Raw genomic sequence first — 15063 nt, 5'->3', positions numbered from 1 at the left:
TGCAGACTGAAGCGCCTAGAACCGCTCGGCCACTGCGACCGGCTCTATAGCTGAATTCTTCACTCTATTTTTCATTGTAAGTAAATGGTAGGTCGATTTCAGCTCTTTATTCCTGTAATTTCACTGCATTTCCTTTATATTTACGCGGGTTACTTTTATCTGCGGCAACCTTTACAATAAAAATTGTTCCAAAAGTCCACACACTTGTAGAATCTTGTATAAGAGAGTTATCTCGCGCGCGTTGTAAGAATACAACATGTTTTTTGGGGAAATCTGTCCTTTTTTGTATTCTATCCAAGTTTTGTAAAGAAAACAAAGAACATGACAGCACGTGGAAATCGGAGTCACAAAGTAAAATTAATACATACTAACCATAGTTGACGGTAACATGCTTCACCTCTCTAGACGCTTTATATCTTAAATTATTATCTACATTGGAGTTATGACTTAAAGTGTTACGCTGCGTAGCACTTTAAGTCAGTAAAGTCATTTAAAAAACCAATCATGATATTCAGCTAGATATTACCGCAGAGGGCCACTCACACACATTCCTGATTTGTCAAACATTCAGGTGCGCTAAATCACACGGTCTTAGTCGTATAGAAAACGCTTGGCCCCGCGCGTAGTAAAAGTTATTTAATACTCTTAAAAAGTTGTAGGTTTAAAACACGAGAATTGCTTATGATCATCGGCAAACAATTTCGTAAGAAAATCCACGTTGTTGTAGTGACCGCCGAAGGCGCTTCAAAATGAAGAAAAATACATATGGTCTAAATAAGACTTTTATTACAGTCACAAAAGACGGTACCGGTATATAACCTCTATTACTTGTATAACTACCACTTCGGAAAAGAAGCTTAGAAATAAATAAAGCCACACGTAACAGGCCCGTATTTTGGTATCTCTACGGTATCTAATACCCTCAGACTTCAAGAAGAGTATAATAATTCCAATCCCAAAGTGAGCAGGTGTAGACAGATGTGTAAATTAGCGAACTATCAGTTTAATAAGTCACAGCTGCAAAATACTAACGCGAATTCTTTACAGACGAATGGAATAACTGATAGAAGCCGACCTCGGGGAAGATCAGTCTGGATTGCGTAGAAATGTTGGAACACGAGAGCCAATACTGACACTACGACTTATTTTAGAAAAAAAAGATTAAGGAAAGGCAAACCTACGTTTCTAGCATTTGTAGACTTAGAGAAAGCTTTTGACAATGTTGATTGGAATACCCTCTTTCAAATTCTGAAGGTTGCAGGGGTAAAATACAGGGAGCGAAAGGCTATTTGCAATTTGTACAGAAAGCATATGGCAGTTATAAGAGTCGAGGGGTATGAAAGGGAAGCAGTGGTTGGGAAGGGAGTGAGACAGGGTTGTAGCCTATCCCCGATGTTATTCAATCTGTATATTGAGCAAGCAATAAAGGAAACAAAAGAAAAGTTCGGAGTAGGTATTAAAATCCATGGAGAAGAAATAAAAACTTTGAGGTTCGCCGATGACATTGTATTTCTGTCAGAGATAGCAAAGGACCTGGAAGATAAGCTGAACGGAATGGACGGTCTGTTGAAAGGAGGATATAAGATGAACATCAACAAAGGCAAAACGAGGATAATGGAATGTAGTCGAATTAAGTCGGGTGACGCTGAGGGAATTAGATTAGGAAACGAGACACTTAAAGTAGTAGGGGAGTATTGCTATTTGGGGAGCAAAATAACTGATGATGGTCGAAATAGAGAGGGTATAAAACGTAGACCGGCAATGGCAAGGAAAGCATTTCTGAAGGAGAGAAATTTGTTAACATCGAGTATAGATTTAAATGTCAGGAAGTCGTTTCTGAAAGTATTTGTATGGAGTATAGCCATGTATGGAAGTGAAACGTGGACAATAAATAGTTTAGACAGGAAGAGAATAGAAGCTTTCGAAATGTGGTGCTACGGAAGAATGCTGAAGATTAGATGGGTAGATCACATAACTAATGAGGAGGTATTGAATAGAACTGGAGAGAAGAGAAGTTTGTGGCACAACTTGACTAGAAGAAGGGGTCGGTTGGTAGGACATATTCTGAGACGTCTAGGGATCACCAATTTAGTATTGGAGGGCAGCGTGGAGGGTAAAAATCGTAGAGGGAGACCAAGAGACGAATACACTAAGCAGATTCAGAAGGATGTAGGTTGCAGTGGGTACTGGGAGATGAAGAAGCTTGCACAGGACAGAGTAGCATGGAGAGCTGCATCAAACCAGTCTCATGACTGAAGACCACAACAACGTACTGGGAGATGAAGAAGCTTGCACAGGACAGAGTAGCATGGAGAGCTGCATCAAACCAGTCTCATGACTGAAGACCACAACAACAACAACGGTATCTAATCGTCAGTCAGTGATTTGAACTGCACAAGGCAGAGGTGAATATACTCGTGGACTCTTTTCTTCGTCGAATTGGCACAGTATCAACGATGGAGTCGGTGCTTCACGGTACTAGAGCGATGTACCGTGGGAGGTGCCCGCTTGTCTGCCCAGTATGCGTGTTTTACAACAATTAAGGAGCAACGACAAGAGCGAGAACTCCAGCTTCTGACGGACGCGAAAGAAACACTTGCGTAACTGCCTTCGCATACCCACGTGGTGGGGGAACGCGTCTGCAGTAATGGCTCTCTAGGTCAACAGCAGTAGCGGCAGGAGTTCCATGCCGGGCAGCTGGTGATCGTCGCTTTCCCGAGCGCATCGCTTCCCAACCGTAATCAGCTGTTGTTAAAGATGTCGGGATACCTTTACGGTAAGGAAATCAATCTGTTCATTATCGTCCTCGCTATAGGGGTAAACTACGCTACCAACAAATTTGGACCATTTCAAAGTATGACTGAATCAGTTATTTCCCAGTTATGATACCAGAGGACTCACTAGTGACGAGGTGCATATGGGTGGCGGTTCAGTGAGAGCTTTACGATTCTCTTACTGAGCATGAAAATTTTTCAATAGTACTTTACTTTCGTGTGCAGAATTACGAAACCGAAATTAAAAGAGGAGGAGGAGGAGATTACTGTTTAACGTCCCGTCGACAACGAGGTCATTAGAGACGGAGCACAAGCTCGGATTAGGGAAGGATGGGGAAGGAAATCGGCCGTGTCCTTTCTAAGGAACCATCCCGGCATTTGCCCGAAGCGATTTAGGGAAATCACGGGAAACCTAAATCAGGATGGCCGGACGCGGGATTGAACCGTCGTCCTCCCGAATGCGAGTCCAGTGTGCTAATCACTGCGCCACCTCGCTCGGTAAATTAAAGGAAAACAATGATTTTATTCGTACGGTAACTGCAAGATTATTGTAGGTATGATCAATGATTCAGTATCCATTGTATTTATGTTATAATGTTACTTACCAGTAGAAAATCATTCACGCACACGAACATTCATATATACCAACTATGTTAACTCACAAAAATAATGCTGTAACCAATATTAAAATGTGCAGCTAGTAAGATCCCGTGAAATGAGTGTAATCGCTTTTACATTTAAATATTGTCACGAAGAATTCGTGAAGCGAAATAAAATAACCGTTTGTGCCAAATTGCATTACTATAGCAAATTGATCCTTACATTTCCACGAAATAACTAATATTGGTTTATCATAGTGGGCTTCAAAAAAAATTAGAAAAGAGTAATGACGGCTGCAAACGATATATATCGATGACGCGACTGTCACGGAGCCAGATACAACGTTAGCAACTACAATGACAGAAGACGAACGATATGGATTTTGTTAATACCTGAATATCGTTCATTAAATGTAATTTCGCTTACCTTACTCGTCATCGATATCTTGGTTCTGTACAATTCTGCCTGATGTGTAGGCTGCCAGTATGAGTCCTTTTTTTTTGCCGTAGCTGTATACCTTAAGAAAATTGGCAAAGTCCCACAGGGAAGTTCCGTACCACGTAAGCGCAAATTGTGGAAGTACAGGCACTGAAAACTGTACTGTCCGTCTCCTAGTCGGCCTTCTTTTTTAATAGACGATTCCCAATATTTCCATAATCGCTCGATGTCCTGCGTGTGAACCGACGGAACCTCAGAAGACACGAATTACACTGAATGGTTCAAAATTCGTGGTCAAATCGTTCTTTCTTCAAAGTACTGTACGGCTTCCAGTTTTCTGTTCTTACTTTGGTTCCATACAAGATAAAGTTCTTAATAAGAGGCATTAAAGTTCGTTTATACCTGGAATACACTTTAACAATGAATTATTTTCTAGACTCTCTTTCTTTACCTCCGAACACCCAAATCTGTTCAGTTTAATTCTTGAGAAACCTTCCTTTCCCTCATTTTAGAGTTGTGATGTGGGGTTTAACTATTTCAACAATCGTTTTGACGCCACCTTTATGAACGCTGTCATCGGTCATAATTATTAACATACCTCATGATAGAAACCACAGGAAACACCAACAGTGTTAATCGTTAATTCGGTTTCCGAAGATGTTTTTTTCCTGTGTATATTCTTTAACTCAGCGGGAAACCAAGATCGTACTCCGCTGTGTTGTCAATTTACAACTAACAAAATGGTTCAAATGGCTCTGAGCATTATGCGACTTAACTTCTGAGGTCATCAGTCGCCTAGAACTTAGAACTAATTAAACCTAACTAACCTAAGGACATCACACACATCCATGCCCGAGGCACGATTCGAACCTGCGACCGTAGTACAACTAACAACATGTTTTTTCTTATACTGGTTCTTTTCAGACATTTGGTACAGTATAACCGGAATGGGAAGTTAAAATCGCTAGTGTTTGAACCCAGTTTGACCCCCATCTGTCCATTACAGTCCACGTAATTTCTAGTGTCGTGAGTCGGCAATAGATTGCATAAGCAACAGAAGTCTAAAGAATTTTGCACAGTAATCAGTCTAGGAATCAAATCACATAACGTGATAGTAATGCTACTCGAAACTGCACTGGCGTCAGTCATCTCTGTAATCAGATATTCAGTTGTCAACGAAAGTCTATCAGAAACATTCATAGCTTTCGCAACTTTTTTGAAAACAGCTGGCATGTATAACCATACGTCTCGAAACGATTCTTTATTATATATGTCTTTGAATGTATCAAATGTGTCTGCAATCCGTAAAGAAACCTTTGAAACGATTTAAAATCTACACAGTTACATCACAATGACTTTTATATTTTATCTTGATATTAACACGATACGAGAAATTTCTTTAATGTCATACTGAAAAAGTCGCTCGGAGCGTGATTCTTTGCCGCAGATTGTGCCATCGCAGTAAACGAAATCGATATCTGGCTCCGTGACAAACACGCCTTCGATATACAGGGTGTTAATAAATGTTTACCCTGTTTACAAAACAGTATAACTCTTTGTTGCATACAGTACATGAAACATGTTATACTACGTACGCCTCGACTAGTTAAGTTTTGAACTTCACATTAACACTTAATGCTGTTAAAACACTTCAACATTTAAATCACTTTAACATGTGCACCCTTCATAAAACGCAAAATTGCAAACTGTTCACGATTCGAGCGATCATCTGGTTATAGGTATACAATTTAAGACGTATGCGAACCACTTTATGCCTGTAGAAATTAGCACTCGAAAATCCCGCGAAGATTGTCTAATTCAGTTCTGTGGCGACCTCGTGAATGCAGTTACAAGTACCTGCACAGTCTCCTCTGAAATAGATGGTCTCCCGCTGCTTGCCCGTTTCTAAACCGATCCCAAAGTTAAAAAAGTTTCTATCCATTTCTGATTAACTTGACATCAGGTACTTTGTTTCCGTAATGGGGCACAAACGTTCGCTGCACAGCAGTCGGTGATACGATATGTGCGTTACACAACACAACGAGCCTTCTCCTGGGGGAAACAATTTTTACGATGTAGCTCACACAGCTCTCCTTGTGGCGAAAGTGTTGAATGAGATACAGGTCTACAGAAACTTCATGGGTTCCATGGTAGACCTGTAACAAAAAACCAAAGTTATCATCATAAATGTACTTAATATCTAATCTTGAAATTAGGGTAATCGTTTATGGGCACGCAGTACTCCGCTTGCAGGCGTTCTTGGAAATTACAAAAAAAAAGTGGCTTTGTTCAAATAACTTTTAACTTATCATTATCAAATAAGTTAAAAAAATTGAGAACTACACTTCGAAAGGCTTATTGCTTGACATATCTCTGTAGGCGCGTCACTCAAGTGGATATCGTGACTTTAGTAGCAGATTGGCATCTTTCTCTTTGTCTCTCTCTCTTTCAGTGTCTCCGTGGCAATTTTGTGTTAAATAATCAATGGCGGCAAACATCTTCCCCCATCATCTCAGTACACCGCCAGCACACATATACGAAGCCTCATGTTTTCCTTCGGATACGATAAGTGCACATTTACACGTGCATTGCCTCGTCAGCAACAGATGTCAACTGTTCGACTCTCTTCCAAAAACAAATATGTCTTTGGCCTACCCAGTAGAGTTCTCCTTCAAATGTAGCAACAATGTTTACACATATTTTATTTTATGTAACACCCTCTATTGACTGAATATTATTTATGCCCGCTCCTGCACAGCGGTTGTCCAGTGTCGGAAACATGAACAATCCCCTGCGTCAACAACGGGTAGAAACATTAAGTTAGCTAGTTTTCTTCTTCAATATTTCCAGTGTTTTATTCTCAGAAATACAACACACGCAGTTAATACAGGTATACAATGAAATAAAGTTTAAACTTTTCACAGGAAGCGCACACAGATTTTACTCCATATGGACAACAGCCGTTTTTGGTCTGAAACGACATCCAGCCACCGTATCGTAATAATGTTATCAAATTTGGTATCACAAAAACAATAAGAAATAAAATTGCAATTTTACACAGATAAAATAAAAGTATTTGCTTTACTAACAGGTGAACTACTTATTATGTTTACGTAGTGTTGGCATGTATTGAGATACTTCAAAATTCATTACTTAAAAAACTGACAAACGAAAGAAAGAAAATTATGTTGTACAGCAATGTCTCGAAATTTTGTGTGTCTTGAATGCGTGTTATTGTCTTGAACTTACTCTTTCGTTTCAAGAAGTCCTCTGACGTTACTCTTCTTCGTTTCCTTGACTGTGTTGGCTGTGCCTCCCACTTGTGACAGGGTCTGTCTATAATAGTCAGTCACCCATTCACAGTTTTTCGCTAACGTTATTTTGGTACGGTGGCTGGATGTCGTTTCAGACCATAAACGTCTGTTATCTACATGGAGTAAAATCTGCGTGTGCTTTCCGTGAAAGGTTTAAACTTTGTTCCTTTGTATATCTGTATTAACTGTGTGTCTTGTATTTCTGAGAATAAAACACTGGAAATATTGAAGAAGAAAACTAGTTAACTTAATGTTTCTACACGTTGTCAACGCGGGGGACTGTTCATGTTCGCGACACTGGACAAGCGCTCTGGAGGAGCGGTGTTTATATCTTCCCCTAGCCACACTGATTCACGTTTCGTGGTTTGCCCAACTTTGTTACGGTAAATGGTGGAAAATAGGGGGGGGGGGGGGGAGGGAGAGTGGTGGGGCATTCCTCTGTGATGGGCGTGACCGATTTTCTCTTTCATCTTTTCGTATTCGAATTCGAGCTCCGTCTCTGACAATTTAGCCGTTGGTGGTATTTTAAACTATTAGCTTTTTTGTTTTGTTTCGACATCAAGAATACCTTCGTCTGTCCTATATGTACTCCACAAATAGAATAAACGATTATAACACGAAAATTAGTGCACGACGTTCATCGTTCTGAGTAACGACAATGAAACTACAGGACGAAACACTACATGCTCTTAGATACATTGACAATGACGAGACCAAGCAATTTGAGTCTAACCTGCACAAACTAGGCCAAGAAAATGTTCAAATGTCCTTCATAATTTTCTGTGTGTAATCACGTTAGGTCATTCATGTCTGTATAATTTTATGTATACCAAGAGTTGTCTACCTTTCCTGCTCTGCAAAACCCTAATACTGAACCCATTAATTTAACGCAACAAATGAATCACTCCAAATACATGAAATATTCTATTTAACCGTAAGTTGTAATCATGAACAGGTTGTGTGAATGTTTTAATAGAGTACAGCAATAAAAGATAAGCAGCGTCGAACATTCAATCCACTATGCACAGCGTTACATAACAGGAACAAAGAAACGCGCAGTATTGTTGACTGCTTCGTGACTAAACTAGAGAAACTTCTTTTACGAATTGCCTAATGCTTGGCGAGGGAAATTTCATTGCCAATATTCCTATACGCTCATGTTTATCTGAAACTGTACTTGATTGCAAAATGAAATACAGCTGTGGCTGATGTTTGTGATACTGATATAGGATGTTTATGTGCAGTTTTGTTCGATCCCGAAACCGCTATCCATCAAAAATAATTTTTTGTACACTTGTGACAAATTCCCAGGTAGTAAATCCGAGAACTCACTCCAGGATCTGATTTTTTAGCTCGGGTTTTAAGAAGGCCGCCATTTCAGTTTTTACAGAAACAATGCAGGAGAAACAGTTTTTTTCTATTAAACTATTAACTGTTTTAGAAAAAAAATTATGCATTTTGGTATACATCCTTACAAGGTACCGGAGCAGTTTTACTAGCTCAAAAACGTGGTTTTAAAAGGATTTACTAGGTTCTAGAGGTAACGAAAATCGCTGCCCATACGTTTGTTTGTGTTACAACTGCTCATACATGTGACAGATGTGGCCATCTCAGTTATGATAGTTTCCATAAAACTCCAACATCTCTGGTTAAGACACTCCATCTTCAGGCCACAAGTGGTCTACCGGGACCATCCGACCGCCGTGTCATCCTCAAGGGAGGATGCGGATAGAAGGGGCGTGGGGTCAGCACACCGCTCTCCCGGTCGTTATGATGGTATTCTTGACCGAAGCCGCTACTATTCGGTCGAGTAGCTCCTCAATTGGCATCACGAGGCTGAGTGCACCCCGAAAAATGGCAACAGTGCATGGCGGCCCGGATGGTCACCCATCCAAGTGTCGACCACGCCCGATAGCGCTTAACTTCGGTGATCTCACGGGAACCGGTGTATCCACTGCGGCAAGGCCGTTGCCTCCCTGGTTAAGAAATACAACGTAATTCTTTTGACCTTTCACCTCTCACTACAGAGGTACACTGATGATCCAAAACATTATGATCACTGCTCACCGCGAGTTTGAATACCGCCTGGAGGCGCTGCATGCACTTGGCGGGGGAAGTCTATAATCGAAGAAAAGACGAAGAAGCCGGCCGGTGTGACCGAGCGGTTGTAGGCGCTTCAGTCTGGAACCGCGTGACTGCTGCGGTCGCAGGTTCGAATCCTGCCTCGGGTATGGATGTGTGTGACGTCCTTAGGTTAGTTAGGCTTAAGTAGTTCTAAGTTCTAGGGGACTGATGACCTCAGATATAAAGTTCCAGTGCTCAGAGCCATTTGAACCGAAATCGAAGTACAGTCATAATATGAGTTCTACCGATCGTTTTCTCTATGTCTATTGTGTGCGCAAGACTCATAGTTAGACACAATTTCAACTTAGTCACATACATTTATATCAACATTTCTCACAATTTATCACACTACAAATATTTATACAATCTTGTTTTCATAAAACCAGTTTAAGACGTGTCATTTAAATGTAACAAACATTTTTGCAGAGAAAGCACTTATCACACTTCTGCTACTTTGGCTGATGAGTCAAGCGTGTAGTAGCTCCAAGATTCTGGTGGTGTGCCCGACGCCATCCATCAGCCACCAGAAGCCTTTCCACATTTTAACCAAAGCTCTGCTCCAGAGAGGTCACAAGGTCACGTTTTTCACCGCCAACCCACTCAAGGTAGGTCTCGCTAGATGGCTAATCTTCATTTAAACGCACTAATTTGTTTGACTGTAAGACGAAGCTATATGTACTGAGGTGATAAAAGTCAGGGGATAGCGATATGCAAATGGCGGTAGCATCGCTTACACATGCAAAAGAACAGCGCTTTGACGAACCTGTTGTTTGTACTCTGATGATTAATTAGAAAAGATTTGCAACGTGGTTGAGACCGCAACGACGGGAATTAACAGACTTTGAGCACGGAATGGTAGTTCGAGCTAGACATAGGGACATTTCATTTTGGAAATCGTTGATGAACTCAGTATTCCGAGATCCACCTTGTCAAGCGTTAGGGGATTCAATATTCCTAGATCCACATTGTCAAGAGTGGGCTAAGAATACAAGATTTCTGGGATGACCTCTCACCAAGGGCAACACAGCAGCTGACGGTCTCACTTAACGACCGAGAGCAGTGTCGTGTGAAATAACCGCAGACATCAATGTGGCACCTATGACCAACGTATCTGTTAAGACAGTGTGGCGGAATCTGGCGTCAATAGAGAATGTCAGCAGACGACCGACGCGAGTGCCTTGGCTAACAGCACGACATCCCCTGCAGTGCCTCTCCTGGGCTCGTGACCCTATCGTTTGGACCGTATACAACTTGAAAAACGTGTGCCTGGTCAGATGAGTCCTAATTTCAGTTGGTAAGAGGTGCCGGTATGGTTCAAGTCTGGCGCAAACCCCACGAAACCATGGACTCAAGTTGTCAACAACGCACTGTGCAAGCTGGTGGTGACTCGATAATGGTGTGGGCTGTGTTCACACGGAACGAACTTGGTGCACTGGTCCAGACGAACCGATAATTGACTGGAAATGGTTATGTTCGACTACATTTGCAACCATTCACGGACTTCATGAGACCAGACAACAATATCATGTCACTAGGCCGTAATTATTCACTATTGGTTTGAAGAACATTCTGGACCTTTCGAGCGAGAGATTTGGCCATCCAGGTTGCCCGATATCAAACCAATCGAATATTTGTACTGCATAATCGAGAGGTCAGTTCGCGCACGAAACAGTGCACCGGCAACACTTTCTCAATTAATGGACGGCTATAGAGACTATATAGACATTACACTGCTGGCCATTGAAATTGCTACACCACGAAGATGAAGTGCTACAGTAGCGAAATTTAACCGACAGGAAGAAGATGCTGTGATATGCAAATGATTAGCTTTTCAGAGCATTCACACAATGTTGGCGCCGGTGGCGACACCTGCAACGTGTTGACATGAGGGAAGTTTCAAACCGATTTCGCATACACAAACGGCAGTTGACCGGCAGTGTCTGGTGAAACGTTGTTGTGATGCCTCGTGTAAGGAGGAGAAATGCGTACCATCACGTTTCCGACTTTGATAAAGGTCGGATTGTAGCCTATCGCGATTGCGGTTTATCGTATCGCGACATTGCTGCTCGCGTTGGTCGAGATCCAATGACTGTTAACAGAATATGGAATGGGTGGGTTCAGGAGGGTAATACTGATTGCCGTGCTGGATCCCAACGGCCTCGTATCACTAGCAGTTGAGATGACAGGCATCTTATCCGCAGCCGGCCGGGGTGGCCGAGCGGTTCTACGCGCTACCATCTGCACGAACAGTTCGACGACGTTTGCAGCAGCATGGACTATCAGCTCAGAGACAATGGCTGCGGGTACCCTTGACGCTGCATCACAGACCTGAGCGCCTGCGATGGTGTACTCAACGACGAACCATGGTGCACGAATGGCAAAACGTCATTTTCTCGGATGAATCTAGGTTCTGTTTACAGCATCATGATGGTTCAAATTGGCTCTGAGCACTATGAAACTTAACGTCTAAGGTCATCAGTCCCCTAGAACATAGAACTTCTTAAACCTAACTAACCTAAGGACATCACACACATCCATGCCCGAGGCAGGATTCGAACCTGCGACCGTAGCGGTCGCGCGGTCCAGACTGTAGCGCCTAGAACCGCTCGACAATCCCGGCCGGCCCTTCATGATGGTCGCATCCGTGTTTGGCGACGTCGCTGTGAACGCACATTGGAAGCTTGTATTCGCCATTGCCATACTGGCGTATCACCCGGCGTGATGGTATGGGGTGCCATTGGTTACTCGTCTCGGTCACCTATTGTTCGCATTGACAGCACTTTGAACAGTGGACGTTACATTTCAGATGTGTTACGACCCGTGGCTCTACCCTTCATTCGATCCCTTTGAAACCCTACATTTCAGCAGGATAATATGCGACCACATGTTGCGGGCCTTTCTGGATACAGAATCTATTCCACTGCTGCCCTGACCAGCACATTCTCCAGATCTGTCACCAACTGAAAACGTCTGGGCAATGGTGGCCGAGCAACTGGCTCGTCACAATACGCCGGTGACTACTCTTTATGAACTGTGGTATCGTGTTGGAGCTGCATGGGCTGCCGTATCTGTACACGCCATCCAAGCTCTGTTTGACTCAATGCCCAGGCGTATCAAGGCCGTTATTACGGCCAGAGGTGATTGATCTGGGTACTGATTTCTCAGGATCTATGCAACCAAATTGCGTGAAAATGTAATCACATGTCAGTTCTAGCATAATATATTTGTCCAATGAATACCCGTTTATAATCTGCATTTCTTGTTGGTGTAGCAATTTTAATGGCCAGTAGTGTATTTCTGCAGGGGACTTCCGAGTATATGCCACGTCGAGTTGCTACACTACGACGGCAAATGGAGGTCCGACACGTTATTAGAAGTATTGCATGACTTATCAGGTCAGTGTACTAGGCTTTGTGGAAAGCGTGTAAGAATCAAATTTCCATTACTGAATGTTAATATGCTAACAGTTTCTGTATCTGTAGTCAGACCCGCTGCTGTATCACACACTGTTTAGGGCATCCTGAGCGAAGCTGAAACATATACAGTGTCGTCTCGTGATCAGATCATTTTTTTACTAAGAATCGAGCAATTGTGTTGGCGCCGAACACAACAAAAATACATAGGTCTACACTGAAGAAATGTAGAATGACAAACACTAATAGGCCGCGTACTGTTTAACGTAATGCTCTGTTACTGTAAGCGGCTGTTTACAAGGGAGTGGGGCACTGTGTTGGTACTAACCTACCTACCAGTACTGAGTCCTTGTCGGATAGTCGTATTAATCCACATGTCAAACGTACCTGACGTTATCCCGAAGTGCAGTTATCAGTAATACGCTGCGCTGCAAAAACGTGAATTTGGTCTACTTAAACTTTCAACACATACACCCTTGGGGAATTTGAAAGCTAATCGATGTTGGGGAGATGCTGTTAACACTCTCTGCCATTCGGAACTTCTCACAACTCACCAGGATAGTTTCAAAAGACGAATTCTCGAAGTCAACAAATCTCACAACTTGCGAGCCGCTACCAATCGGTCATCATCGACGACAGTATCACAACACTTGAGCAGTTAACTGTTTGACAATATGCCGGTCTCTACCTGTCGTACCTACTCCAAGCTTTACTCATTAACTACCTAGGTCTAAGCCTCAGCAGTTTGTCGCCTGCAGAAATACACTCAAAACATTGATAAAGTTCTCTGCTTGCTCTACTTTGACAACGTTATTAGCACAGCATGTGCATTTGCGTTACTTATTGTGCAGTCAAGCCAGAGCGACGTTGGGCACACGTCCGCTTGTTTCAACGGCAGAGTCGCGTCTCCCTGACAATGGCACGTCGCCCCACTGCTCATGATTGTTATAAACGGTCGTGTCAGACACTGCAGTTCACCAAATTATTAAATCTGCTTCTAATCCTATCCTGCTCTACGATGTGCTGACATCAAAAGAAGTTCTAAACTTGTAATAAACACAGAGAATACTCTACTGTCCACCACAATACAATGTAAGGTGGAATATTTTTTTCTTTTGGCAGTGTCTGCCAAGTTTCATACCTGTTTCACTTGGTCGATCAATACAGGTATGGTTAATGTTGGTTATGGATGACCCTGGACTTGTCGTCTGATGATGTCCCATGTGTGGTCGACTGGAGACAGGCCTGGTGATCGAGAACGCCATGGCAACGTGTCGACACTCTGTAGAGAATGCTGGGTTACAACAACGGCCTGTGTGCGAGCGTTATCCTATTGGAAAACACACCCTGTAATGCTGTTCATGAATGGCAGTACAACAGGTACAATAACCAGATTGACACACAAATTTGCAGTCAGGGTGCGTGGGATACACCACGAGAGTGCTCCTGCTGCCATACGATTATGCATCCCAGACGATAACGCCAGGTGTAGGCAATCTGTGCCTAGCACACTGACAGGTTGGGTGCAAGCCTGCAACTGGCTTCCTTCTAACCAACATGCGGCCATGATTTGCACCGGGGCACAACAGGCTTTCATCAGATAACCCAAGAGAACTCAACCCTGTCCTCCAATGAGCTCTCGCTTGATACCATTGAAGTCTCAAATGGCGGATGTTTGGAGTCAGTGGAATGCTCGCTACAGCCGTCTGGCTCGGAGCTGTCCTTGAAGTAACCGATTCCTAACCTTTGTGTCACTGTGGTGGCAAATGCTGTTCAAATTTATGCTGCAGGTGCAGTACGATGCGACAGAGTCATAAGCCGAACACGATTTTCTTACCTGTCGATAGTGCTACAAGGCCGTCAGGATTCCTGTCTTCTTGTGACTGTACACTCTCGTGACCACTGGTCGCAGCAGCCATGTACATTGGCTATATTCCTGCCACGTATTTGTGCAATATCACAGAAGGAACATCCAGCTTATCGTAGTCCTATTACACGATCTCGTTTGACATCAGTGAGGCGTTGACAGTGGTATGTTCGTCGACTTAAAGGTATGCATTCTTGACTAACATCAATTCACCACGTTCGATCTCAAAGGTAGCTAACGCTCACGACCTTTACATCGTGTATTTAAAGCAAACCTGAGTTGCATCCTCATAGTGGCGATACGATACTACCGCCACTTTATTGCATCTGACATGAAATTTGAATAGGCATCACCTCTGAGATGTAGAAATAGGCCTACCGACGTTGGTTTACGTAGCACAACTCCTTGGTGTAACGATTTATTTACTTATTTTTTATACTGTCAGAGTACGTCTCAAAAATGAGATCGACAGGAAGTGAAAAATGGCTAAGCAGGGATGGCTAGAGGATGAATGTAAGGATGTAAAGGCTTAT

At 42.8% G+C, this 15063-nt stretch overlaps 1 protein-coding gene across 1 annotated transcript in view; it reads left to right on the top strand.

The window, feature by feature from the left end:
* Positions 1 to 2658: 2658 nt before the first annotated feature.
* LOC126456974 (UDP-glucosyltransferase 2-like) overlaps positions 2659 to 15063 on the top strand; it is a 99928-nt gene continuing 87523 nt past the window's right edge. The window contains exons 1-2 of the mRNA XM_050092918.1: positions 2659 to 2776; positions 9677 to 9855. Of these exons, the coding sequence (XP_049948875.1) occupies positions 2758 to 2776; positions 9677 to 9855 (198 nt within the window). The 5' untranslated portion in view covers positions 2659 to 2757. The remainder of the gene's footprint in view (positions 2777 to 9676; positions 9856 to 15063) is intronic.

Source organism: Schistocerca serialis, chromosome 2 (assembly GCF_023864345.2).
Source record: "Schistocerca serialis cubense isolate TAMUIC-IGC-003099 chromosome 2, iqSchSeri2.2, whole genome shotgun sequence".
Classification (NCBI taxonomy): domain Eukaryota; kingdom Metazoa; phylum Arthropoda; class Insecta; order Orthoptera; family Acrididae; genus Schistocerca; species Schistocerca serialis.
Note: the sequence above shows the minus strand (reverse complement) of the source record. Positions and strands in the feature narration are given on the sequence as shown.